The 27,328-nt window shown below is 64.7% G+C and overlaps 1 protein-coding gene and 1 long non-coding RNA gene across 6 annotated transcripts in view; one reads left to right on the top strand and one right to left on the bottom strand.

The window, feature by feature from the left end:
* The window catches only part of TP73 (tumor protein p73), a 60,090-nt gene extending 33,280 nt beyond the window's left edge, over positions 1–26,810 (bottom strand). Inside the window, exons 1-3 of one of the 4 annotated variants that reach the window (XM_059138441.1) lie at positions 26,729–26,810; positions 7,250–7,341; positions 6,843–6,963 (exon numbers count right to left, since the gene is read on the bottom strand). In XM_059138441.1, coding sequence (XP_058994424.1) covers positions 6,843–6,963; positions 7,250–7,308 — 180 coding nt within the window. In that variant the 5' untranslated portion in view covers positions 7,309–7,341; positions 26,729–26,810. Of the gene's footprint in view, positions 1–6,842; positions 6,964–7,249; positions 7,342–14,019; positions 14,289–17,356; positions 18,064–25,404; positions 25,570–26,728 lie in introns of those variants that run through there. The other 3 variants (XM_059138440.1, XM_059138439.1, XM_059138438.1) reach the window with 3 other exon arrangements.
* LOC131810454 (uncharacterized) lies at positions 18,089–23,792 on the top strand. 2 transcript variants are annotated; one of them, XR_009345583.1, is made up of 4 exons: positions 18,089–18,404; positions 18,579–18,672; positions 19,783–19,854; positions 22,193–23,792. It is a non-coding gene; the product is annotated as an uncharacterized LOC131810454 (long non-coding RNA). The 2 variants fall into 2 exon arrangements; XR_009345582.1 differs by having other exon boundaries at positions 18,093–18,672.
* Positions 26,811–27,328: the final 518 nt, after the last annotated feature.

Here is a 27,328-nt window from a genome sequence, read left to right as displayed (position 1 = left end):
GAGACACAGCCCACTCCCGGGACCCCGTGGCTGTCAGCTCCCAGCGTGCCGGGGGCCCCCCACGCATCATGAGACCACGAGGAGGGGGTCTGCAGAGAGGTCCAGTTGGAAGTTCTGGCTGGAGGCAGCGGCGGAGAGCCTCCTTCGCCCGAATGCTTGAAGATGGGAAGGCCTGGGGTGGGGAACCCCATCGCCACCCCCGTCCCGGTCCTGCCCCTCAGTGTCCTCGCGCTTTTGGAGGAGGCTGAAGTGCAGGTGCCTCATGGGCTGGGCAGGTGGGGGGACGGAGGACACGGCGCTGGACAGCAGCAGGAGGGCTCGACCCCCGCTCCCACAGGGCGCTGTGTGAAGTTGGGCCCCTCCCCAGCCTCTCACGAGGCGTGTCCCCTCAGGTCAGGGCAACATCTCGCCCTGGGGCTGGGGAAGCGCAGCTGTCGAGGAGCAAAGGAGAGAAGAGCCTGAGGGGAGAGACCCCAGGAGTCCGGCGCACAGGAACCCTGTGTGGACTCTGCACCCCAAGGTGGCCCCAAGATCCGCACTCTGGCCCGTGTCCTGCACCCCTTCCCCGGGCGGTGCTATGAATGCGGTGACAGCTGCTGGGATTAGGTTACAAACCAGTCAACTCCCAGTCGATCAGCAGGAAAACTATACAGGTGGGCCAGGCCTAATCAGGTAAGCCCTTCAAAAAGGTCAGGGCAACAACGTCCTAGCTTCAAACGCACTCCCTGTGGGCCAACAACTTCCTGCTGGCTTCAGGGAGCACACGGCCAGGTGGTAGAGGCACCCCAGGGCAGCAGAGGGTTGCAATCTCTAGGAGCTGAGAACAGCGGCCCTCAGCCAACAGCCAGCAAGGAAGTCGCGACCTGGGCTTGACAGGTGCAAGGAACTGAATTTTGCCAATAAGCAGTCTGGAAGAGGCCCTGGGCCGGATGAGACCCAGCAGCCTGGGAGACCCTGAGCAGGGACGCAGGGAAATAGGCCGGACTCCTGACCCATGGAGACTGGGAGGCCACGGGTGCTGTTTGAAGCCACCAAGTGGGTGGTGAGATCTTGGGCAGAGGAAGCCGGGGCTCTGGAGTGGCTCAGGCCGCGGGGAAGGCCTGGGGGCCCAAGCCTGGCCCAGGGATGCTGGCCGCCCAGAGGGAGGACACCAGGCCAGAAAGGCGTCTTCCCTTAAGCCCTGGCGGGAGCATAGAAGACAGAGGACAGAGGGGCCGTGGCCCACCCACACGGCGGGGCACCACAGAGGAGGCGCGGGCACCCCCACAGCGAGCCCGGGCCAGGCTGCGGCCCCGGGCAGACCGAGAGCAGGTGTCCATGTGGGCCGGAGCCCCAGTGTCTGCCTGAGCAGCATCTGCGTCCTGTGCATTTGTCCTAAGTCCTGGCTGTCCAGGGCACAGGGACCGGGAGCCGGGGACTCTGTCCCGAGAACTGCCCCCCTCCTCATTCGGTCATCAGCTGCTTCCTCCGGGTCGCCTCCGAGGTGGCCCCACCAGCTCTCCTGATTCTAACTCACTAGAGATCGCACACCGGCCCCTCCTGCAGGCTCAAGGCAGCGGAAGAAGCGGTGGGGTACACCTTCCACCTCCCTCGGGCACAGGACTCAACAGAAGGGCCCCAGGGATGTGCAATGCTCAGAGCCAAACTCCTCACACGCCGTCCTGACCACCCACAGGCTCAGTGCCCCCCACAGGGGAGGTCACAGGGCTGACCCCAGGACCTGGTGCTGGCCCGGGCTTGGCTCTGTGCCCCTAGAGGCACTCCCACCATGGCCTGTAGAAGGAGGTGAGCTTGGGGCTCACTGGGAGGCAGGCAGGCTGGGGGTCCTGGAGCTGACCCCCCTCCCTGGCCTTGAGCTCCACCCCAACACCTTCCTTGGGGCCGCAGAGCCTCCCTGAGGAGCGGGCGCCCTTCCCGCCCCCCTGCACACCTGTCCCCTTCTGAGGCCCAGACGTTTCCGGAGAACCTACTCCCGGGGTCCACACTGGGCTGTGCCCTCCCTTCTCCTGCCCTTGGGCAGAAGTGACCCCTCCCCAGGCCAGAAAGGTCTGCCCTGGGTGATCACGGGGGTCTCGAGCCCAGGCGTCTGCCCGGCTATGCGGCTCTCTGTGGGCTCCTGAGCCCTGGGCAGGTGGTGGTGGGCCCCAGCCCGGATCAGCTGCGCCTGCCGCCCCTGCGGCCACAGCCCGCCCCTCCCCCCATGGCACACCGGCCCACACCAGCTGTCACCACAGAAAGGCGCTGGGAGAGGCGGGAAGAGGCTCGGGGAGGGTGTGTGGAGGCAGGGAGCCCCACCGACTCTGTGGGGGAAGCTGGAAGGAGCAGGTGCAGGGAGGCGGCCAGGCTAGCGGGGCACCCGCCATCTCCCTTTCATGCCTCATCAGAGCTGGGAGGGGGCCCCTCCCCCGAGAGCCTGGCCCTCAGAGGGGACGCACAGGCCCTTAGTCCACACCCGGCCGCAGCAGAGTCCGGGGGGGGGGGCGGGCATCAGGATTCCTGCTCTGGACACCTGGAGGACCCACGGCGGGGGCCTTCATGCTGTCTGGGCCCCATCCCCAGGACAGTGGGGGGCCTCCAGGCCCAGCGCAGACCCCACCAGACTGCCCTCCTCACTCGTCAGCTCACTACTCCTCAGCCCCCGGGGATGCTGGGGACCCAACAGGCTTCTCTCCCCCTGCAGGAGACAGGAAGCGACTGGAGAGCTGCCGGCGCTGGCCGGTGAGCCACGTGGGGTCGGCTGCCATGGCCACTGCCCAGGGCAAGGGCTCTTTCTACAGGGACCCCCCCCCCCCACCATGGGCGGGTGGCCACAGAGGCCCTGGGGTGTCAGGGCCTTCCCGGGCACAGCTGCTCCCAGGCCCCTGATCCCTCTTCAACGTGGAGCCTCGCCCTGCCTCACCCTGCACAGCACCTAGCTTTATCACACGCTCCCTGTGGGCCAGCCACCACCCTTGTCCTCGCCGTGCTGACGACATAGATGCTCTCACCGGCTCAAGGTACATACAAGGAACCTGAGGCCTGGGGAGTTAAGTAACCAACCCCCATGCTTCACCTGGCAAAAAGGTGGTAGAGATGGGATGGGTCAGAGTGCCCCATGCCCACGAAGGCCTCCCTCTGCGCCCCTCAGCTGTACGAGGAGCTGGGACCCTGGTGGCCAGGACCTCAGGGAGCTCACCCTCCCCCCAGGAATCCATGCACTGGGCCCTCCAAAGCCTGCTCAGGGGCCAGCTGGCCTCCTGGGGGCCCGTTCTCTTTACTGCGCGACTCGGTGTGGCGGGGGTAGTCCGGGGCCAACGACCAGTCCTTCCCACAGGGCTGGGGGAGCCCGGGCTGGGCCCCACCCATGTGGACGCCTCCGCTTCACAAGCAAGGACTCAGAGTCGGGGTGGGGGGACCTGACCCCAGGACGATGGGCCCTTCAGGCGGCCATCACCCGCTCTGCCACCGGCCACGGAAGCGGTGGAGAGGCTCATCCCATGGCCCCGCAGTGGCCTCTCTCTGGCTGCAGTCTGACTGCGGGAAGCTCCCATCTCATGGGAAGGAATCTGCCCCATCGCCTGCAGGGCCGAAGAGCGGAGGAGACCCAAGGTCCGGACAGCGGGACAGGCCACCCCGGAGGGCTGACGTTGCATCTTGCTGCTGGACCAAGGGCATGCCTGGGGGCCAGATCCCCCGCAACACAGGGCACAGCCGGCCCACGGTGTACACACCAACCTTCACACCTGGCCCGTGGACTGAGTCGTGGCCGTGGGGCTGGCCGGTCCTAGGGATACCGGACTCCACCACCGCTTTCTTGCCCCTGCCTGGCCTGACCTCAGGACCTGGCTTCTTGTTCAAGGTCACCAGCCTGGAGTGGGGCTGCTCCGTCTCCCCCGTCCTAACCCTAACCCTAACCCTAACCCTAACCCTAGCCGACCAAGCAGCTGGCTGGGGAGGGAGCTGTGTCCTCTGGCTCCTGGGCAGGACCAATAGCCCGCAAGCACCTGGCTCCCGGCCCCTGGCAAACGGAGGCCCTTGGGTGGGACAGTCCGGCAGCGGGTGGCCGAGTGGCCTCCACCTGCATGTCTGGGCTGTGCTGGGGCTTGGCGAGGGTGCGGGCTGGGCAGGCTGTCTGCTCGGTCACTGGGCCCAGACCAGTTACGGCGCCCACGACGGGCAAGCAGGGGTCCGCGGGAGGCCGACCAGGTGGCTCCAGGGAATCCCCAGCCCTGTGAAGGGAGCTTGGCCCACAGTTCATCCCTGCATGACTTTTACTAGAAGGCGAGTCCCCACCTGACCGACTCGGCCCTCCTGCTGTTCGCAGAGGTGGGAGGCCACACCCTCACTCCCTCACGGCCGCTGCGAGGCCAGCCCCCCATTCCTAGCCCAGACACGCTTGGCACCCCACATCCTCCCGGGCAGACGTGGGAGAGCGCCTCCCACCCGGGGAGCACCCAGGGCTGTCCCCTCCACCTACCAGAGCTCAGAAGCCCCTCTGGACACTGGCGCCGCGGCGTGCCCAGGGCCCTCTGCCCTCAAGGGGTGAGCAGGGCGGCTGGGGGGCGCGGCTCCCCACGCTCAGACCACACTCGGGTCCGCCCTCCCTAGAGCTCCTGCCCCTCCGCAGAGTGGACGGTGTGAGTGCCTGGCAGTCGTCTTCTGACCGGGAGACGGCCACTTAACAGATACCGTGTGGAATGACTGCGTGGCCGGCAGCCAGTTGGAGGGAGAGCCCGGCCCCCCAGCCACGAGGCCACCTCGCAGAAAGCCCTGAGGGACCGGACCGCAGACTATCTAGTGAGCCTGCTCTCCCCACCCACCCGCGCTCTAAAGCCACGCGCGTAGGCTTTAAGTTCACCGATAGTGAGTCCCCCAAGCCCCAGGCCCTCCTCCCTGGCCTCGCATAAAGGCAGAACCCCCCTCTGCACTCTCTCTCTCCCTCCCTGCCACTGGCCACGTGCCCCGGGGTCTGCCATGTGCCCTGGGGTCTGCCACGTGCCCTCCAGCCCTGAGAGTGATGAAGCCTCTTTCCAAGCCTCTGCCGTACGTCCCGCCGCCATCAGAAGCACGAGGGTCGGTCCAGCCGCGGCGCTGGCTCCGTGAGGGGCCGTCTGAGCGGCTCGTGCCCCAGACCACCAGCCGGCAGTGACATCACAGACACACTGGGGAGGACGCTCATGTCCAGGAGGGGGACCCGGGAGGGGAAAGGTCCAGACCCTTGGCCCCTGGGGAGCACCGGAATGGGGCCGCCCGGCCGGTCGAGCCCCACCCTCCTCGTATCTGCCTCAGCTTCAGCCCCTGTGACATGGGAATCGACAGGTGGGTGGCCGTGAGCTGCTCTCACTGAGATGGTCTGAGTGAGGCAGGAGGCCCGTGCCAGGCAGTCAGGTTTCTCAGACCCAGTATGAAGCGTTCTCAGGGGAAACCAGGGACCCTGGAGCTCCCTGCCCACCACACCCCACACCCGGCAGCCACGGCCCAGGTGGCGTGGAAGCAGCCTAGTGTCCTCGACGGACACAGCTAAGGACACAGGGGACCCTTCTGCCCCCACCACTGCCTGCCCCCGGCCCATGCACATGCCTGGAGCCCCCACGGACCTTGCTGGTTGCCAATGGCTCAGGGTGGTTCCCTCATCCTCAGGGGGATGAGGGGCTCCAACTGTCTGAGGGGGGGGCCTGGCCCTCCCGGCCTCCAGGGTTCCCAGCACTGCTCTGGCTCCTGGCCTGGTCTCCTGAGATGGACACGCTGGACGCAGCATAGTCACCTCCCAGGGAGACGGGGCAGCCTGGGGTCTAGCGGGAACTGTCCCGAGGAGGCAACTGCAGGGGGATGCTGGGGACGGCAGGCGGCACGCGGCCTCCCTGGGCCCAGCGGTCCTCACACCTGCTTCTTTGGCTCCACTCGTGGCGACCTCCTCCTGACGCACAGGGCCTAGGACGGCAGTGCACCGGCTTGCACAGCCCTGACTGCTCGCCAAGACGAACACCCGGGGCGGCAGGACCTGGGACGTGGCAACGGGTGTCAGGGCCTCGGTGGTCCCTGCACGCCCCCACCCAGTCCCTCCTCTTGAATCAGCAGCTCAGTCTTGCTTTGGGGCCCTCTTCCCACTCCGCTCCACCCTATCCTGCCCCTGTCCCACAGGACCCAGGCTCATCAGAAGCAGGAGGCTGGCTCAGATCTGGATCCCAAACCATGTTCAGACTGCTGAGAGGCAGGCCTCTTGGCCAACCAGCAAAGACGAGTCCTCCCTGCAAGGAGGGTGATGCGGTGGGGCCTGGTGCCCTTCCACAGAGACCAGAGGCTGCCTAAGCACAAAGCCACTGTGGAGGAAGCAGGGCAAGAGACAGAGGCAGCGGTTGGATCACCTGGATCCAGTCACACCTGAATCCATTCCTGCACCTGGATCCAGCCACACCTGAATCCATTCCTGCACCTGGATCCAGCCACACCTGAATCCATTCCTGCACCTGGATCCAGCCACACCTGAATCCATTCCTGCACCTGGATCCAGCCACACCTGAATCCATTCCTGCACCTGGATCCAGCCACACCTGAATCCATTCCTGCACCTGGATCCAGCCACACCTGAATCCATTCCTGCACCTGGATCCAGCCACACCTGAATTCATTCCTGCACCTGGATCCAGCCACACCTGAATCTATTCCTACACCTGGATCCAGTCACACCTGGATCCATTCCTACACCTGAATCCATTCCTACCCTTGCACTAACGGTTTCAGGAACTGGTACATTTCCTACTTTGCCACTGAAACGTCCTGACAAACCCCCAGTGCCTGTTTCCCGACTCTGTAGTCTCCAGGTCAGGACCGGGCTTATGGCCGCAGATAGCAGCCCCACTCACCAGGACAGGCGTGGTCATGCCCTGCAGGTGGTAGACGTCCATGCCAGCCTCTGGGCCGCCCACCACCTCGTTGTTTCCTTGGCTGGACTGGGGAAGGTCAAAGTAGGTGCTGTCTGGTTCCCTGGGAAGACAGGAGCAGAGCCATCAGACCCAGACCACCCAGGCCGGAGCTCGGGGCTGGCCCTCGGCTCCTGGGGGCCCTGCCCTTCGGCCCACCGTCTGTCTCCTCTGCCAGCCTCTCCAGAGCTAGGCCAGCCGGGAGGGGCGGCCCTACCGGAGCTCTGTCCCCTGGACCTCTCCTGGCCCAGTCTCTGTACCCTACATCCCCAGGAGAAAGCCTAGGCCAGTAGCCCCACCTCCCCCTCATCCAGCCCGAGTTGAGCCCAGTGGCTGGAGGTGGTACTCACAGGGAGCTCCAGAGATGCTCGAACGTGGCCCCCTCGTCTGTGGAGGTCGGCTGGGACATCTTTTCTGCACCCAGCCCGGAGGGCGGCTCGCTCTGTGAGGAGGGGAGAAGGACCCTGGTGATTTGGGGAGGCCGGGCCATGCCCTGCTTCAGCATCCCCAGGGGCTGGGCAGGGCAGACACCCCTGGACACCCCCCACTTCATCCTGCCCTTTCGCGGGCAGGACCCCACCTTGCAGAGGGACAGGCCTGGCTCCAGACCCAGGTCAGGCAGGGTGCCCTGGCAGCAAGGGCTTCTCAGAGCCGCCCCCTGTGGGGGACTTCAAACAGCACCCCCTTGCAAGGCTGCCGCAGGGCCCTTTGGGAGCTTGAATTGGAAGTCCTTGCTGTGCCTGGAGCACAGTGAACAAGGGGACTGGTGTGGCCGCTGTCACTATGGACTGTGTCTCCAGGTTGGGTCTTCGGGCCTTGGGTCAGGCCTGGGGGCTCCTGATGCCCCACGACATGAGGATAGCTCAGATCTTGGGACACCCCCTTCTTGGGAAGGGCCCATGCAGGGCAGGCCCAGGGGCTGGAGCCAAGCCCGGGGCGAGGCCGGCTGTTCCCTGTGGCTGTAGGAAGTCAGCCAGCCGACCCGCTCTAAGACAGGGTTCTCCCCTGTGGCCGGACACAAAAGCAGTTCGGACCCCACGAGGGACCCCCAGGCCAAGGCCGTGATGCTGTCACGGGAGCAGGATCACTGTACTATGGGCCCGCTGTCACAGATGTCCAGGGACTGGGGTGCCCAGACAGGCTAGCCTTTGTCCCAGGGTTTCCTCTCCCGAGAGCGTCCACACCAGCTCCCACCCCGCAGTGGGCCTGCCATCTCAGGGCCGGGGCAGGCACAGCTGGGGCCCCCGTCCTCCCGTGGTGGGAAGGGGCAGGGAAACCGGAGCCTGCCCTGCCTACCACCCCTCCAAGGTCAATGTGGTGTCTCCCCTGAGCCAGCCTCCAGGTCCTTGGCAAAGGGCCGTGGGAATCAGCTTGGCCGTCGTCCGCCTGGCAGTGTCCCAGCGGGCAAGTCCAGGCCTGCCCCCAGCCGCTGGGGGAGGGAGGGCGCACCCCCTGTGTGTCCCTGCGTCCCCAGGTGGGCGGCTGCTGGTGGGGGTCTGTGGCCCTCTCTCGGGGCCGCCACTGCCAGGCCACTGGTCTCGGGAGTCAGGAGTGCGGCCTCAGGGGCTGGGCTGGGCACTGGCGACAGGAGGCCCGAGGGCTGAGGTGGGCTGGGCAAGGATGGCCTGGGCCTGGCAGCTCAGAGAGCACTGGCCCCAAACCAACTGTCCTGCAGGCTCAGAGAGGTTTCATGCCCGGCTGAGGTCACACAGCACAGCTGTATGCACCGGAGTGACCGAGGGTGTTTCCCCAGCATTCAGAATCAGTCGCCCCGCCCCGGTCGCTGTAGACACACCTTTAGCGCACGATCTTCCCACGAGGGCTTTTTTATACTTTATTTATGAGAGAGAGAAAGCGTGTACGAGTGTAGGCAGAGTCCCAAGCGGACTCTGCGCGGAGCCTGACCTCACGACCCCGAGATCATGACCTGAGCTGAAATCTGGAGTCCAGCTCTCAACCGACTGAGCCCCCCAGGCGTCCTGACCCCCCACGGGCTTGAACAGGGCTGGGCGATGTGGGCTGGCGTGCCTCCTGTTCTGGGGTGGTCACTCCCGCCCTGGGCCAAGCTGTCCACAACACAGTGGAGCCCAGTGCTGGGTGTGGCGCTGGTCACCCGGTAATCCGGGTGGTGGCTGTCGTAGGCGGCGTAACGCCAGCTGCCTTGGCAGTAACCTGCCCCCTGCCGCTGCTATGGGGGGCCCTTCCTGGGCGAGCAGGGATTGTCCGTGGAGTGGCCTCTGGGGGTGGGGAGTGCACGCCGACAGGAGGCCGTTTGGGCACCCCCTTCCTCAGTTTGCCGATGGACCATCCAAGCCCAGAGACGGAAAACACTTGGCTGACGTCACACAGCAGACGGTCAGCAAGACTTTGCCAATCTAACCCCGGCGGCCAGAAGACACCAACAGCCCACACCAGCCCTGCATGAATGGACAGATGTGGTCTATCCGTACAGTGGGGCGTCCCTTGACCGTGGGAGGGAACGAAGCCCTCGTGGTGGCTTGCATGAGCCTTGAGGACACGCTGCTGACCGAGGAACCAGGTGTCAGGGAGGGAACGAAGCGGGGCCCCTCGTGGCGGCTTGCATGAGCCTTGAGGACACGCTGCTGACTGAGGAACCAGGTGTCAGGGTCCACGCAGGACGGTCCCGCAGACAAACCCGCAGGCCCTGGCGGCAGGTCCCCAGTACTGGGCCGGGCGGAGGGACAGGGACGGGGTTTCCCTCGGGAGTGGCGGAATGTTCTGGAGCCAAATGGAGGCGGACGTTGCACAGATTGTGACTATGAAACGTCACTGTGTGGTTCACCTTTCAAAGGGTTAGTTTTATGTTACGTGAATTTCACCTTGATTTAAGAAAAAAATGAATCAAAAAACCGAAGAGGCTGGGGTAGTGTGTGGGGAGCCCCGGAGCCACAGAGCACAGGCTGGACACTTAGCCCATCGGCCGCAGAGAAGGGAAAACTCCCCATGTCCCCAAGCCCAGCGTCCCGGAGCCGGCACGGGGAAAGGGGACACACTCCGCCTCGAGCCCCTGTGCCTCCCTCCCAAGGGAACAGCAAGGGAGGTGGGACCCCAGAGTCCCCCCACCCCAACCACCAGGGGACACAGCTGGCGTGTCTGCCCTCAGCCCGCACCCTGTTTCGCCCCGAGCTGCACCGGGTCAGGCCGGCTCTGACCCAGGAGGAGGGGGCAGGGCAGACGGAACCCTTCCGGGCAGAGGGAGCCGGTCCGGCCACACTGGACGGCAGTAGGAAACTAAGTGACCCCCTAGTCCCTGGGGCTCCCCGGAGGGCCGGAGAGGCATTCCAAGGACTCTGCCGACTCTCTGCTCAGCAGACCCCAGGCCCGCGGCTCCCCCCCCACCACTGCCCAGGCCAGGCCCTCCCTGGGTCCAGCCCGGCCCCTGCAGTGCCCCACATCAATCCCCCCCTGCCTAACCCCTCGCCCCAGTGGGCTGTCCCTTGGGCGTAGGCAGAAGACCCCAGTGTCTCGCTGTGGCCAGCAGGCCCTGACTGCAGGGCCCACCCCCACGCCCCTCATCCCCCACAGGCCTCTGCACTACTATCCTGGGCTGGGGGCACTGCCCAGCACCTGGGGCTCGGGTCGGAGGCCACCGTCTCCGAGAGGCCATCCCGGCACCCAGTCAAACCAGCTGCCACGACCCTTCATTACCTGCATCCTTCTCTGTCTGAAAGCAGGTCCAGCCTGAAGGACGCAGAGACACAGTGGCCCGCGTTTACCTGTTCATGTCCCGCTGGGCCTCCGGCCCAGGGGGGGTTCCAGCAGTACGCAGCCAGGTGTGCCCCCATGCAGGGCCGCTGTCACCATCACCCCACATGTCCTGCTACACCCGCCATGCTCCCTACCGAACCCCACGTTAGGGAAGGCGTCCTGTCCTGCCCATGGGGCTTCCCCACTCAGCCACGGGCACGGGCCTGGAAGAGACTTCCCTGCTGGCCTGAGGCCCCGGCAGTGGGCCCCCGGCTTCAAAGGCGCTGATTTGATGCACATTCCCAGGGCGCTGGATAGGCGGTGGGCAGAGCACCGGGTTCTTGGTTTTGGCTCAGGGTGCGATCTGGGGGGTCGTGGGTTCAAACTGAGCACGGAGCCTGCTTGGGATTCTCTCTCCCCTTCCCTCTGCCCCTGTGTGCGCCTCTCTCCCTCTCTTGCCTTCTCTCTCTCTCGGATAAATAAATGAATCTTAAAAGGAAAACATCCCAGGGCGCCTAGGCTCCCACCGCGGAAGCTCAGGAGTCTGCAACTTTAAGCGGCACCAGGGGTTCACCGAGACTCTGGGACAGACGCTCAGGGAAAGGGCCTCGAGCAGCCCAGCACCCCCAACCCCCACCCCCCAACCTCCCCCCACCCCATCCCCCGCTCCATAGGGCCCTTCCCTGTCCACCTGCAGGGTGGCCGCAGCCTCCACTGGTGACTTCGCTCAGGATCTTCATTTTGGCAAAATGAGGGTCCAGAGACTTGCGCTGCCCTGTTCACAGGATGCCACAGGGCCCGAGACCGGAAGCTACCGCCTCCATGACTCCCGGTCTCTCTGGGAGGCCCCCCCCGCCCGAGCCGGGCGCACAGAGCCCAGGCCCCTGCGTCCACGAGTCAAGGGAGCGGCAGACCCCGTCCCATGGGCCCTGGGAGCTCCTGCTGGCCACAAAGACGAGCAACGCTGACGTCAGGGCGAGGATCGGGGCCCTCACTGGCACCGGCCCTGGATACCAGGGGCCCCTCCTCTGTCCTCGAGGCAGGGGCAGGGTCATCCCTGGACCCGCTGTGGCGTTTCATCTGAGGATGGCAGAGGTGAAACCCAGGACAGCCCCTTGTCAGAAACACCAATGGCCCCAGTGACCCGCATTTTAAATTTGGAAACATGGCTCCTGGGCCTAAGGACAGTTGGCAAATGCGGCCCACCACCTTAAAGATCACATGTTCGTGGGCGGGGGACAGGCCCCTGAGGAAACGTCTGTGAGGCCATCACCAAGGTCCAAGTGCGGGACACGGCCGGACCCCTGAAGGCCTTTAAGGAAGAGCAGGCTTCCCTGCAGGGAAAGGGCACTCAGCCTCGCAGGGAGAGGGTCCCGGGGGGGTGAAGCCGTGGGTGCGGGAAGTACAGGCACCCACGAGGCCCAGGACCACCTGGCCAGGGGCAGCACCAGAAAGGGTACCCCAGGTGTCCCCGCTCTCAGGGCGCTGGGCCCTGCTGGGGGCTCTACTGACGCTGCCGCACCTCAAGGAATTTCCAGCAAATTCCTGTTACTCGGGGGGTGTCGCGGGGCTGCCGGCGAGGCCCCAGGATCCCCAGAGCTCGGGTGGGCTGGGGGCACCGTGCGGCCCAGAGCCGGAGTGGAGGTGCAGACAACCCCTCCTCTTCAACTTCTGCATGTGACACACGGGATTCCCGAGTCCCCAGCCCAGCGGCCTCCGCCGGAGCCCCTTGGCAACATCCGCCAACATTTTCATCGTCAGCCCTGGTGGGGGAGGGGTGCTTCTCGACACCCCCCCAATCCCTGTGGTCCCCTCACAGAGAATGTTCTAGATCTGGGGTCAGAGTTGCAGGGGAGACCTGGGGCCACACCACTGCTTCTCGGTGCTGCTGGCCAAGCCCTGGACAGGGCCTCCAGGAGCTCACACCCTCGGTCACGCCCAATCCCCACGTGTCCCCTCCCTGTCCCCGTCCTGTCCCCGTGTCCCCTCCCTGCCGCCTACCCTGTCCTTACATGTCCCCTGTCCCCGTCCTGTCCACGTGTCCTGTCCCTGCCTTCCATCCTGTCCCCTCTGCCCCTACCTTTCCCCACACGTCCCCCCCACCCCCCGTGTCCTCCTAGGCCAGGCCAGGCCCCAGTGTCCTCCAGGAAGCCACTGTCTGCCCCGATCCCTAAGCAGGACACCGTCTTCTCTGCCTCCCATCGCCAAGCAGGCAGCGGAGCCCAGCTTCCTCTGTGTGGCCCCCAGGAGAGCCCCGCTTGTCGGGCCAGATGGTGCCCGTCCCCTCCACCTGCCCCGGGCCCCCACACCGTCCCTGATAAGCTGGGGCTCCTGTGACCTGCCGACACTCGACCAAGGGAAGCACCCTGTGTGGGGGGGATGGCAGTCCCCACCCCCCCCGTCGGCGGCCACCCGCTCCCGCTGCTTGTAGCGTCCGGACAGGGAGCGGACGCTTGGCCTGAGCCCAGGGAAGGCAACACGGGGCCATCGGGATTCCAGCATCCGGGGAGGGAGGGAGCTCCCTCCGCCCACAGAGCCCCGCTCTGACCCTGTCCCCAAACACTACATCTCGGCCGTTCCTCTGGCCCCGCGGGGATGACGCGGCTCCTTCCCACGGTCATCTCCGCTTGGCGCTCAGCACACTCGGAGCATCGCAGGAAAGGACCCCGGGGCCTTCCCGGGCCCCTTCCAACCAGCCCCGTGGCCTCGAGGCGACTGCGGACGCTCTGGCGCCCAGAAGGGCCCTACCTGGGTGGAGGGTCCGGCCGCCGGCGGGCGAGGACCGAGGGAGCAGAGCTGCGAGAGGGCGCTTGTCCCCGGCCCAGCGGAGTCCCCGCCAGACGCTCTGGGCCCAGCTCCCGGCCCTCGGTGCCGACGGGCCTCTGCTGCCTCGATCACCCCCCAGAACAGAGGTGGCCCTCGCCTCGTGGGGTGCGGCCCGGACGGCCCGAAGTGCGTCCCTCCTCAGGGACCCAGGCCAGCGGCCATCTTTGCCCGCCCCGCCGGCCTGTGGCCCAGGCCACGTGGCCACGGGAGTGCTGGGCAGCTCCGGCCACGCAGGGTGGGGTGGGGGGGGTCAGGACAGGGCTGGCCGGATCTGCGCCCGGGACCTCCTGCAGAAAGACGGGGCCCCACTGGGCCTGGTGAGGACGCGCCCGGGGGCCTCCCGTCACCCTGCGCGGGCTCACGGTTGCCCCTCTGCCCAAGGGGGGGGCACGCAGTGACAGCCAAATTTAGCCTCTGCACCCTGGGCCAGGGTGCACTTGTGAAATAAGAAAACAGCTGGAGGCGCCTGATTAAGCTGCCCTCCCCGCCTCCCCTCCCGGGCCAGGGCCCCCAGGAAGGAGGCAGGGCAGGGGGCAGCCTCAGAGCCCCCTCGGGCCCTGTTCCTTCCCACCTGCCAGCCTCTTACCCCGGTCACGGCCAGTGGCTGCCACCTGCAGCCGGCAGGGTCGGGGTGGCCTTCGTCCGGCACCCGGGCCCGGTGCGGAGGACTAGGAGCCGCCAGCCGTCCGGGTGTGAGTCTGGGGGTTGGCTTAGCACTCGTGTGAGCCGCACGGCAACGTGCCCGCCCCTGAGCACGTGGGCTTCGAACGCCTGCGGCTGTGGGGCTCCAGGGTCTGGCCCTGGCCGGGAGAGGCAGTCTGCTGAGCAGTTTTGGGAACCCACGATTGAAAACCCCAACACCTGACAGGAAAGGGCTGTCACAGACCAGCTCCTGCAGAGGAAGTAAACCAAGAAACACCCAAGCATCGCCAGCCGCTACAGCACCCCGAGGGGGGTGGGGAGACCAGCAAATCTGCTGCTCCTTTTACTGTCGAGGTAGAAACATGCACAGAGAGGGGAGCTCACCTGCTCAAGGACACCCAGCAAGTTGGGGCCCAGAGTCAAGGACACCCAGCAAGTTGGGCCCCGTCTGGCTCGGGGAACCCTGCTCTTGACCCCGCCCTGACCCTCCCCAGCCTGCACACCGCGCACCCTGCCTGGGAAGCCCCTTGCCCACCCCTTTCTTCACGCAGCACCTCAAGGCCCCACCCGCCACGAGACACCCCCCTACCCCGCCGCCCTCTGTGGATCTAGAGGCGCCCCTCCTCCAGTCCCTCCCCCGACCACGTGCAGGTCACGCCTGGCCACACCGCTCCGGTCCCATGGTCTCCGGCTCGGCGGCTCGGCCCTGTCACACACCCCCAGCTCCCTCTCCCCCTCCGTACACGTCCACGCAGCCCACCTCTGCTGCTCTGTAGAGTGCGACAGGGGTACTGCCTGGACAGGTGTACTGCCTCTTCCGAGCCACGTGTGCGGGGAAGAAGGCACACACTGAGCAGGGTGCTGACCCCGACACATCCCGGGAGCCTGAGAATCAGCAATCCGCAGCGGACCGACGGTTCCTTACAACCAGGGGTCAGTGGAGGAAGAAGCCAAGCCCTGGTCAGGGGTCACGATGGAGAGAGGCTGGGCCTGGTCGCTGCCCTGTCCCTGGCTCGTTAGACACACCACCCCGTGCCCCGCCCTGGTCTGTCCAGGAGCAAGGCACCTGCAGAACGAGACACGCCGGCGTCCGGTCACAGCAGCCTCCTTCACAACGCCTGCCCCCAGCCGCTCCCGACGCTAGAGGTCCCTGCCCCCGCCGCTCGTGGCCGCTCTTCCCAGGCCCGTGGCACACGGAGGTGGCAGCCAGTCCCTGTCTGTGCAGGGCCGGGAGCTGCCCTCTCTGGAAGGGCCTCCACCTTAGGGACCTCCTGGGACGGGGTCGCCACGGGGCCTGGCGCCAACGAGCAGACACTGTCCTCTTGCCCACTGGGCTGCTGGCACTGCTGGGCACCGCTGTCCTTCTGATCTGTCTCCTCCCGCCCCTCTGCAGCCCTGTTTCGGGGTCGCCCTTCCAAGGGCTCCTAAGCCCCCCCCCCCCCCCCCCGCGTGGCTGACAAGACTTCATCCCAGTTGCCATGATGTCGGCCCATCCATCCCCGCTCCCTCCAGAAATGTCCACAGAGCTGCCGCTGCCCACATCCTGTCCCTGTCCCCAGCCTTGGGGGCGTCTTTCTGATAATGGTGCCCTGAATCTACTGCACACTCCCTCGGTCCCGGCCCCGGCCCGGAGACCTCTCATTCCTCCTCCTGACGCGGCAGGAAGGGAGACGCTCTGCACCCCTGCTCTCTCCAGACGGTCTTACAGCAGCACAGAGAGGGTGGGTCTCCTGCCCTGGGTCACACAGCTTGGAAGGTCAAGGTTGGGGTCTGCTCTGGCCACCACCAGGCAGCCCCGCCATCCAGGAGCCCCCGCTACGGGGGGACAGACAAAGCTGTTTCCACCGCCCAGTGTGAAGGGCGGCCTGAACGGGTGCAGACCACGGCCAGGGTCAGCGCGAGGGCACACGAAGATCCACATCAGTGTGGCCTTCGGAGGTCTCCCAGGCTGACATTGGGCCTGGGGTCCAGGGGAGGGTGGGCACCCGCAGAGTAGGGGGAGACGGGACTGGACGGCCGGCTGGAGAAGGGACAGGCCCTCTGGAGAGCACCCAAAGAGCCCTGAGCCCATGGACTTCGGGGAGCCGGGTTCAGGGTTCAGCTCATGTGGGGTGCAGTGGGACGTCCAAGGGGAAGGTCACCCTGGCAGACACATGGGCCCGGCAGCCAGAGGTGGGTGGTCAGTGAGGCAGGCCTCGGTGGGGTGCAGGTAAGGCGGGGGGAGGCGGAACAAGTGGACGGTCTGAGGGTGGGGCAGGCAGCCAGGGCGCGGGTACTGCCCGGGACCACCCCTTCCAAGCCGGTTCCTGCCTCCGAACGCCGCCCTCTTCAGCAGCCTCCTCCAGCTCCAGACCCGGTGCCTCAGGCCACTAGCAGCTTCGCGCACACGTGGGGGTCTCTCTCTTCCCACCTGTGGGGCGGCCATGGTCACAGCCCCCACGCACGACTGAGCTACACACGGGCAGCTGGCAGGAGCCCTGGGCTGGCTCAGGGCTGCGGAGCGTGGCTGTCCGACCGGCTGTGGGGCCGTCCGTAGCTGCGACGGAGTCATCACTGGGTCAGCCCGCATCCCCTACGCGCGAGCGCTCCCACACGGGAGGGGACAGGACCGCGGCGCACCCCACACCCCTCACCTGGGTGCGCTCCCTCCGCCTTCCTCACGTGGAGCCCGGGGTAATCACCGTCCCCTGCAGGGGGGCCGGGCCCCCAGGATTCCTACCTCGGGAGCCCAGCCGTGAGGGCAGGACAGCGGCGGCAGGGGACAGACACAGGGAACGGGCCCTGCCGTCCCGGTCTCCGCGCCGCCGGGTGAAGACGAGGGGTGGGTGAGCACAGGCTCTTGGGCTCCGTGCAGGTGACGGATCCTGGACGAAGGGGGCCCCCCCGAGAAGCTAGGGAGTGGTGTCTTCCTCGGCAGGAAGTGGGCAGTTCCCTGCAGGCCCGTGGGTGGAGGCTCCATGATAACCTCTGCCCCCACCCAGCCCGGACCCCGCCTGGGCCCCCCAGGAACAGGTAGGGTATAACGGAGCGCCCCGCCGTGCCTGGTCCTCCTCACCCAAGCACCATCAGAGAAGCCCGGGCATGGCCTCCCTGCGCTGGCCTGTCTGCTACCTGTGCCCCCCTACTCTCGGGTGCTGGGGTGGGGGGCACAGTGGGGAGGGGCTCTGATCTCTGGGGGGGCCCGAGGGGTGTCTACTGTGCTGTGCTGTGCGGCAGGGAGGCGGTGTCGGGACCCCAAGCTCAGGCCTCAGAGAGGTGGGCCAGGCTGAGCCCAAGCCTACCTTGGCGGGAGCCCGGGCCCTGAGGGTCGAGGTCGGCGTGGAGGGGAGGCAGCTGGGAGGCCCAGGGCCTGTGGCTGGGCAGGCAGGCGGTGGCGGCAGCGTCCTGGTCGCCTAGGCAATGACATTGGAACCAAGGAAGCAGGGAGGCCAGCCTGGAGCCAGGGCAGCTGGGGCGGAGCGTGGCCGGGAGCCCTGAGGCCGGCAGGCGATACCATGCCCTCCGCACAGTGACCTGATGACAGGCCCAAACCACCAGGAAGCGGACCAGGAGCCGGGGAGGGGGCAGGGCGGGAGCCGGGGCATCCACCCGCGCGTGCACGCCTCTGCCCCGCTGCTCCCTGTAGGAATGTCCGGACGCATGCACAGGCCGCGACTGTGCCCAGCCTCAACCCAGGCTGTCCTCCGGCTGGAGCAGCTTCCACGGGTCGCCCCATTCACCCGCGATCCGTCCGCCGAGGATGCGAACAAGTGCGGAGCCGATTTCTTCAGTGTTGGGTCGGCCAGGCAAGTGCTGACCTTCAGCTGTGTTTCTGCTGCCCACGGGGCACACGCGTGGACAGATAATTCAGGTAATTCAGCGTGACAGGAGGCCTTGCCACCACATTCCAAACTTCCCAAGCACGGGAAGAGCCCCGCGGCCTCTGCCCCCACGGCCCTCTAGGCCTCTGACCCCGGCCCTCGAGCTCCAGCTCACCGGGACCTTTGCCATGGCGTGGGCCCCGCGGGGGCTCACCGTCACCTCTAGGTCCCTTTGTCACATGAAATAACGTGACTCTAGGCTCTGAGCCGCAGCTTTAGGGAGCCCCCAGGGACACACCCTGTCAGCGAAGGACACACCCCAGGGACACACCCTGTCGCTGGGAGTCAGCGAAAGCCACGGGGGCCCCCCAAGCCAACGCCGAGCTTCACGCCGGCCTGGAGACGGGGACGCCGACCACAGCCGGCGACGGTGGCTGCTCGTCCCTGCACAGGAAGGGCTCCCGGTCCTACTCCTTGAGACACAGCACGCGCCCCTCTGAGGCCAGAGGTCGCCTGGCTTCAGCCATGGGTGAGGGGAGTGGGGGGACGCCAGTGGGGTCTGGCTGCGCTCACTCCCGTCAGGGTCCCTCCTCAGACCCCCACCCCAAGCCCCGCCCAGGGATGGGCTCCCAAAAGCGAGTCCAGAAGCCACCCCGCCAGCAGACCACGGATCCACCACATGCTTCCCCTGTGTGCGACACAGGTCAGACACGGCTACGGTGCAGGCCCGAGAGAAAACCCATCAGCAGAGCAAGGCTCGAGGTCAGGCGGCTTCAACAACAGCAGCAGTGAGTGAGGTGAGCCCTGGGAACGAAGCCCCATGGGGAGGACTTCCCGAGCCGCCCAGGGCACACACACATTTCCTGCAGCCTGTGTTTCCTCTTTTCTACTCTTTCTTTCTGTTTTCTGGCAAGCCCCACGCCCAGTATGGGGTGGACCTCATGACCCCGAGATCAGAGGCTCTGTCACTGCGGAGCCCAGCGGCCTGGGCTGTGCCTGTCTCTGTTCTCACCACCCAGTACAGTCCTTGGGCCTGTGTCCCCTGAGCACCAGGTGGGCCAAAGCTTTGCCACGTTTGGCAAGCCTGCTGGCACGGTTCCAAACGCCAAGGGACCCGGTGGCGCAGGAGTGACCAGAGAGGACAGGCGCTCTTGCCTCCCAGCCCCCACCCCACTGTCCAGACCAGACTGATCCCCACCCCTAAGAACAAAGAAAGCTGCTCTGGGGCCCTAGGGGGTGGTGGGGGCGGGGTGGTGGGGGTTAAGGTCTGGCGAGCCCTGGGCGAGCTTACACGAGGGAAGGGCAGGTGCCCCATAAGCAGCGATGGAGTGTGAACGCACAAATAGAGTCTTAAGTGAAATATGGCCTATTTCTGCATTCTTTTTTTTTTTTTTTTTATTTATTTATCTGACAGAGGTCACAAGTAGGCAGAGAGGCAGGCAGAGAAAGGGGGGAAGCAGGCTCCCCGCTGAGCAGAGAGCCCTACTCGGGGCCCAGGACTCTGGGATCATGACCCGAGCCGAAGGCAGAGGCTTTAACCCACGGAGCCCCCCAGGTGCCCCCTATTTCTGCATTCTTTTGGTGAGTTTTGAAATCCAGAGAGCTCGGAAAACTAGATTTTCCTTAGTTCTGGGACAGACTCCTAAGCTCTCCGTGACCCTTGCTGCCCATTTAGGGTCAACATCCCCTTATGCTGGGGCACTTGGGTGGCTCAGTAGGTTAAGCCTCTGCCTTCAGCTCAGGTCATGATCTCCGGGTCCTGGGATGGAGCCCCGCATCAGGCTCTCTGCTCGGTGGGGAACCTGCTTCCCCTCTCTTCGCCTGCCTCTCTGCCTACTTGTGATCTCTCTCTCTCTGTGTCCAATAAAAAAGTAAAATCTTAAGAAAAAAATCCCCTTGTATTGTAGGAACTGGGGAGAGCTTGTCTGTGTGGTATTTCCCACAGACCCATAGGTGGTGTCCTAAAATACAGGATTCAGGTACTGTGTTACTTTTCTAAAATACATTTTTTTGAAGTCTGAATTCTGACTTTTAAAGGGGACATGGAATAAGGTATGGTGAGCCTCTGCTTAGTTTTGGAAACCCTATGGCATCCCTAGATCAGGCCAGGAGACACCCAGGAGGCGGGCGTGGTGCTCTGGGACCAGGCGTGCTCACCTCAGCTCCCCAAACCTCTCCCGGGAGGAGGAGGCGAGGGCCCTCTCTCTGCCTCTGGTCTTACAGAAGCCAAGCCTGGAAGGGGTTACAGGAGTAAGAGTCGGGGCGGTTTCGAGTCTACTTCTGGATGATTCCTAAATTAGCCACCCTCACCACGACTTTTGTCGCCGCCTTTTACCATCGTGAAGTTTGGTCGAGGAAATGCAAAACATTGGGCAAGTCGGAAAGGGCACAGCAGGAGTCCACACCGCAGCCTCTGGGCTCTGGGCCGCTGGCCGGCAGCTCCCGCCGAGAAGGGGACCGAGGGGTTTTCTCTGCGGTAAGGAAGGAAGGCGAACCCTCCAGGCTCTGCTGCTCAGAAGGACCCTGGGCCCAGACAGCCCCCAGCTCTGAAAGTGCAGCCTGCCGGGGTCCCCAGCCATTCACGGGGCGGCCCCCACGCTGCGTCCTTCTCGGGGACCGCGCTCCCCCAATTACTGACCCACACAGTTTTCTCTCAAGAGGAGACTTTCCGTTCTCAGGCTTCCCAACCCCAAACCGACCAGAGGGAGACTGGACAGTGTGCGTGGACTTACACTGACCTCCATCTCACCATCGTCTTTTCTGCTATTTTTATCAGAATCCATCACTTCCACATTAATCCAATTAGCGTCGTGTTTACCGGTGCCTCATTCGTACATTTGCGCCTCTGTCGGGGAAGCTCAGGGACACGCTCCCCGTTCTGCACCTCCTCCCTCATTACTGCCAAGTAATTAGTCGAGGAGCATCCCTGATCAAAAATTAAGAAGCCAGGAGCAAGTCGGGGCCTGCCTTCCTCCGGCAGAAGAGCAAACGAAGGGGAGGGCTAATGAGGGGCTCTTGTGGGTGGTCGGGGCGGGGAAGCAGCGCGGGGAAGGGGAGCTTGCCCTTCTGAGTGGCTCTGATCCTGGCGGTCAGAGCGAGGGGCTCCCTCCCATCTAACCCCAAAGAGGAGCTGCACAGCGCACACTGCTGGGTCTCCTGGGGAAGCGCTGGCCGCACGTCTCTTCATTTAACCGGCTGCTCCCCTTTTCTAGACAGGGAATGCACTTTTCTCTCTGGTGGCCCCAATGCCAGCCAGTGAGGGCTGTGCCCTCCTCTGCAGAGGGGACACCTGTGTCCCCGGCCAGCCCACACCCTGCGAGCCGCTCCACTCCGTCTCCCCACACGGGAGGGCAGGACCACGTCAGGGTCCTCCTTGTCCCCACACAGCCTGCCTGGAGCGTGCACCGCCCAGGTGAGCCCTGAGCCTGCAAAGGAGAATCCCCTGGGTCTTGCTCACATCCTCGTGCAGAACAATGGAGAAAACAGAGCCCAGGAAAGTCACCTCTAAAACCCCAGGCAATGGGGCAGGCATTCTCCCTGCACACTTCAAAGGACCCAATGCAACCCCCTCCAAGGGGAAGCTACCAGCCCAATTAGCCAAAGGCTTCCCCAGCTGCCAGCTCCCTCCCTCCCCACAGGGCCCGGCACCTTGGAGCAGCAGGTGAGCAATTAGTACCCCTTGCCCCTGCCCCACAGGCACCCAGGTCCACTGGGAGTGGTTCTGCCAGCTGACACTGGGTGGGGACAGCCGGGACAGGAACTTGCCACATGCAGCCACTCCGAGATGCCTGTCAGCCCCCTACACAGGGTACCCAGCCCAGCCTTGCACGCTTGGGCCCCTGCACTCTGGCTAGGGACCTTGGCAGGCCGGGCAATGCCCAGGTGTTCTATGCCTGCCTGGTGGAGGAGGCAGGAGTTCCTGGGTGCTTTGTGTGTGCCCTCAGGGTTCCGGTGTATTCCTGCGGCAACTCATGGGAGGGAAAGGCTAGAGCCTCCCTAGAGAGATAGGGCACAGTGTGGGGAGGCAGACGGGTGGGACCGGAGCTCCCATACAGACTCCCCAGGCCGAGCGGGGCCAAGCTGGGATCTGGGCTGGGAGCTCAGGGTCCTGACTGGTGCTGGCTCCACCCCAGGCATGCCGGCATGCAGTCACACCCCGGTGATGTGGGACATCTGGTCTCTAGGCGGAGAGCGTTTCTGTGGTTTAAACCACCCACCCTGTGGCCAGTGAGTTACGGCGCCCCAGGAAACTTAACACAGCTATCAAAGGACTTAAAAGCAAGTTTGCGATCTACTTCTGCCTATGATTCCTTTCAGGTAAATCGACAAGGTCCCCAACAGGTCTAATAACTCAGTTTCAACTTGGAGACAAGCACAAACGAAATTTTGAGATTTCTGCTGCAATGGTCATGCACAGTGAAAATATTGGTGACTCCTCTCGGAGAAGAAGTCACACGGACCCCTGAGGCGGGGCTTGCTGCCTGCATCCACAGGCACAGGGGACTCCGACATTCACTCACGGCAAACACCGCGCAGGAGGCGCCGTTTTCCCCACTGGAGTTTACAATACCCCGAACTTCCACATTCTGCTTTAGATGGTTCCCAGGACCAGGGCTGGGCTGTGTCTCCTGTTCAGGAGGCTCTGGTCCCACGGGGTTGGGTGGGCGCTGCTCAGGCGCTCTGCAGCTCTAACCTTGGGCAAGTGCACAGGCTGTCTCCCCGCCTCCCCTCAGCATCTACTTTGTGGGTTGTTGTGAAAGTTACTGGGAACAAGTAGGGTTCAGCTAAGTACCGGGCTGAGCCACCAGGGAGGGAGGGGACGGTACCAGAGGGGCTTAGCCAACACTTGTTAGGCTGGATTTTTTTTCTCTCTCTGGTCTCTGACTTAGGGCAGCACATCCCAGGGAGGAGACGGGGGAAGAGCGCTTTTGATGAGCAAATGTCTGCTCTGCCAGAGACTGCACAGAGATGGGGGGGGGGGAACAGACCAAATGACTTGTCTTTAACTTGAACCCCAATGAGCAGGGGAAGCATCTCTAAACCAGAACCCATGTTCCGCTACAGAACACACGACGAAAAGATTTTCTAGGAGTCTCCCATAACTTACTTAAGAAGGCAAACTTTTTCAAAAGCGACATTGCTGTGTGTTTTGATAACACACAGGTAGATGCTGCTAATTACAGGTGTGTGTTCTGTGTTTGTTAAAGAAGTCTGGGCAGGACCGGATGCCCTCAGCAATGGGAAAATGATCCACAGTGTACTGGGTGAGGGTTGGGGAGATGGGTTGGCAAGAAAGCTTTTCCCACCAGGAGGGAAGACCCCCCCCCCCCAGGAGAGCAAGACAGTGCTGCTGCATTACTTAGCCGCCCCTCTGTCTTTTCCCCTTTTTTGTTGTATGAAGTTAAGTCACCAGAAAATGACAGATTTTAAAATATTGTCCCAGCCTTCCCACAGAAATGCCCGAACTGGGAAATAAAGGTGTGCCCTCCCTTTTCACAGGGGCTGGATAGAATAAACACACTTGGAAAATGCTTCTACTGCAAACCCAAAGTTCACTATGTGTGCAATGGCTTTTTTCTCCGTTATTTTGTTTTGGCCGCGACTTTCATATAAGTATCTAGAGGACAGACTCCCCTTGAAACTGTCTCCCATGCGGATGACCACGCTGCTTCTACTCCCCCACCAATAAAATGAGTTCCCTTTTGGGTGTCAGAACCTCGAGGTGAACGTTTGCCTCTCTCCGTAAGCCCTCAGCCTCTCCGCCTCCGCCTCCATTTTAGCTGCCTCCCTTACATGTGTTCAAGGCTGTAAACCACTCCTGGATGTGGGTGGGGCATAGTCTAGAAATAGATCCCGGATCGGAGGCATCTTCCCTACCAAGCCGGACTGGGGCCATCAGCCTCCGCCCAAGCCCTGGGCAGATTGCTGCCCCCAAGTCAGCCACTCCCTCTGCGGGGAGGAGGAGATCTGTGGCCGCCCCGCAGCTTCCCAACTCAGGAGCAGCACCGAGGACCATAGCTGTCCCTCTGGGCCCAGTTAGTGGACGCCAGGCCTGGCCTTGTCCGTGGAGAAGAGGGGATCTGGACCTGAGGATCCTGACTCCCACATCTCCCTGCTTAACATCTGTACCAGACCGGCTCTCCCACGGGCTACCCTTCCGGATTTGGAGACACTGCCCTGTTCCTTATAGCCTTCACCAGAAGGTCAGCGAGTGGAGTGGTGCCTAAGCGCTCTGGGGCCAGGGCCCAGGTAGCAGTGGCCAAGCCAGCTCACCTGCAGCCCTGACCACCGGACAACTGAGCAGGCGCAGCCCTTCAACCTCTTTTAAAACCGCACGCAAAATCCGCAAATGTGTACGTTGCAAAATTTCAGACATCCTGTCTTTTTGTCCTCAATGCAATGTCCTTTTAGCTTCTATGAGTAGATCAGATGCCAGGCGGCCGGACGGAATAGTCAGCTCCGCGGGACAACACGATATAGCTCGCTTCACTCATTTTCTTCCGAAGCTAATTATTACGGCTAAACAGATGAACAGCAACAAAGCCAGTTGTGCGAACGTTCCCAAATGTCCAGCTCTTTAATAAACAGACACAGTCCATTTGGACCGACTGACCTCTGGCCAGAAGTTCGCCATGCCTGGCATCCTGGCCCCTTGCTGGTTGACAGTGGTCTACCTGTCACCCATCTATTTATGTCACATGTGAATGCTTTCTGCATGTCCACTTAGGGACCAGGCGACAATACAAGCTGAGTAGGAAGGTAATAATAGCTTCCTCCCTCCAAAGGCTGAGGCCAGGAAGAAGGAGAGGAGGCAGGATGGAGGTGCTGTTTCCCCGGGGTGGGGGGGGGCTGACTCTGCCCCTCCTCTCTCCACCTGGACACACTCAGAAGACAGGCTGGGCACTGGGGCGGGGGGGGGGGGGGGGGGGGGGGAGGGCAGCTCTGAACCACCTGGAGGTGGCCCTCTGGAACCAGAGCCCTTAGTCACTGACTCCCCGGAGCTGCCTTGGTGGTCGTGCCCAGTTCTGCTGATCCAGGGGAGTCTGAGTCTCGCTCAGCCTTGGGGAGTGGGGGAGTAACACCGCAGGATTTGCGCAGCCCTCCTGAGTGCACACGGAGTGGGCAGAGGCGCGGAGGACCTCCTCTGCGACCTGCACCTCCACCAACTTCCACCCGCTCCTGCACTCCCCCCAGCCTCTTCCCCATCGCCTCCCCTCGGAAGCTGGGGTGGACAGGGGTCAGCTGGAGGAAGGCCTCGGGGAATCCCAGCCCCAGCGCGGCTGTTCCTGGCCCCAAAGGCACTCGGACAGGACCCCGCATCTCTTGGCCGGGCTGAACTCTGCCAGCTCCCTGCCGCCGGCGCAACCTCCAGGAGCCGGCTGGACTCGGGAGAGACACCCCACGGTACCCACTCTCCCTGCGCCTGCACGCTGCCTCCCTCCTAGCAATCCCTAGCTTCGGAGCCCAGTGCCCCCCCCCCCCGACCCCGCCCTGCGCTCGGCCTTGGCAGGCCGCGCCGCGCTTCCTACCTGGTGCGGTCGGAGCCAGGGGCATCGACGCCGGAGCCGGCGGGCGCTGGCCCCGTAGTGGGTGCAGGGCGAGCGCGGGCTGCCCAGGCGGGTTAAATGGACGCGGGGAGGGGAGGCGCCGCGGGCAGGGGCGGCCGCGGGCTTTAGCGCCTTGGGCCGCCGGCCGGGCGGGAAGGCAGCGCGGGCCGCTCAGCGCGGCGGGAGGAGCGCGGGCGGCGGGGCCGGGCGGAGGCCGAGGTGGCCGCCGGCGCCCCGCCCCCCCAGCTGGCCGAGCGCGAGTCGGGGTCTCGGGCGCGCTCTGCCCCGCCTCCTTCCCGCCGCCTTTTGGCGCGCGTGGACTCGGCGCAGCCGGCTGGGCCGCCTAACCCGGGGGGGACGCGGGCCGGGCGCGGGGGCTCTCCCGCCGACGAGCGGGGACCGCGACCCTCCGCCGGCTTGGGGGCGCGGTAAGGGCGCGCGGGAGCGAGGGCGGAGAGAAGCAGACTCTGCGTCCTAAAGCCTTGTTTTGGCCTAGACCCCGCATTTTCCCGACACCCGGGGCTGCCCTCCCTCCCCCAACCGGCGCTGGGTCCCTCCGTGCGCCGGGCGCTCAGACTCCAAGGAATAGGAGAAGGGCCTTCTTGGTCCGCGGAGGGTCTGCCCTAGCTGCGGGGAACAGGGGTGAGGGTCACGGCCACAGGACCGGGGGTGGAGGGGTGGTTTGGGTGGGGCCGTTTGCCCCCGGGGGGCTCCAGGGGGACTCGGAAGAGGGCGCGATGTCTACACTGTCACCGACCCAAGATCGCGGCCCCGCCCGGCATTGCAGAACGTCGGGGACCCTCTGGGAGAGACTCTGGCCCCAGCCCACGGCTTTCCTGGGCAGAGGTTGTGACGCAAACACTCCCAGATCGCGGCCTGCACCCGGCTCCCTCCCCTGGCCGCGGCCTGCTGGCCCCGGGCGCCGGTTTCTGTTCTGCGTTCTCGCAGGTCCGCGTGGGTGTCCACCGCGACACGTGGATTGTGCACTTGGAATCGCTCTCTACGCGCAGAGACCCGCCTCAGGGCAAGTCTTCCCTCGGACCGGTGACATTTAGGGCTCCAGGGGCTGGAACCCACGCAGGGCGGGGCTTCGGCCGCAGAACCCGCGCGCGTGTCACTTTCGGAGAGGCTCTCGGCGGCAGGCCCCTGCTGTGCGCTGCGTTCTGGGGCTCACGCGACCTGTTATCTGCCTCCGAACCGCCGTCCCCGGGCTTGCGTGACCCTCATGGCAGTGTCGCCTGTGGAACTGTGTCCGAGCCGGGCTGGTGCAGACCGGGTACTCCGGCCGCAAGGGTCCGCCTCTCACCTGGCGCGCCTGGCTCACTTCTGCACACTTTCGCGGCTCACCTCCTGGTTGGAAGGCGCGGAGGTTGGGGACACAAAGACGAATCACGAGCACGGACTGATTTGGCCCGGGACAGAACAGGCTCGCACCGCCTGGACCCGGACGCAAACACGCATCAGCTGCGGGTTTGTTCCAGGAAGCTGGGGGGCGTCCGCAGGGGGCAGGCGGGGGACTGTGCGCACCCAGGCGTTGGGGGGAGCCAGGCTGGGTCTGGGTTCCCAGAGGGAGGGTCGAGGCGCGTGTCCGGTTCCGCGCGCCCCGGGAGGGTCGGGAGGCGCAGGCAGGGCCTTGGCAGGGCCTGCGGGAAGCCTTCTTCGGGGAAGGAGGACCAGGGGTTCCCGGAGGGCGAGAGGTCAAGGCGCTCGCTGGGGAGCGAGCAAGGTGCGCGACGCTGAGGCAGGTGCGCGCGGCCCCGCCTGCCGAGGTTCCCCGCCCGCCTCGGGCCTCCGGCCGGTCCCTCTGCTGTGCGCGGGTCCAAATGCGCGCGTGCGGAGAACCGGAGGGTGCGCGCGCCCCCCGGCCCTGCGGAGCCCGCGTCCGCGTAGTTCTCCCCAGATCCCG

The sequence above is a fragment of the Mustela lutreola genome, chromosome 10, assembly GCF_030435805.1.
Source record: "Mustela lutreola isolate mMusLut2 chromosome 10, mMusLut2.pri, whole genome shotgun sequence".
Classification (NCBI taxonomy): Eukaryota; Metazoa; Chordata; class Mammalia; order Carnivora; family Mustelidae; genus Mustela; species Mustela lutreola.
The sequence above is the reverse complement of the archived record's forward strand: the minus strand, read 5'-3'. Positions and strand labels throughout refer to the sequence as shown.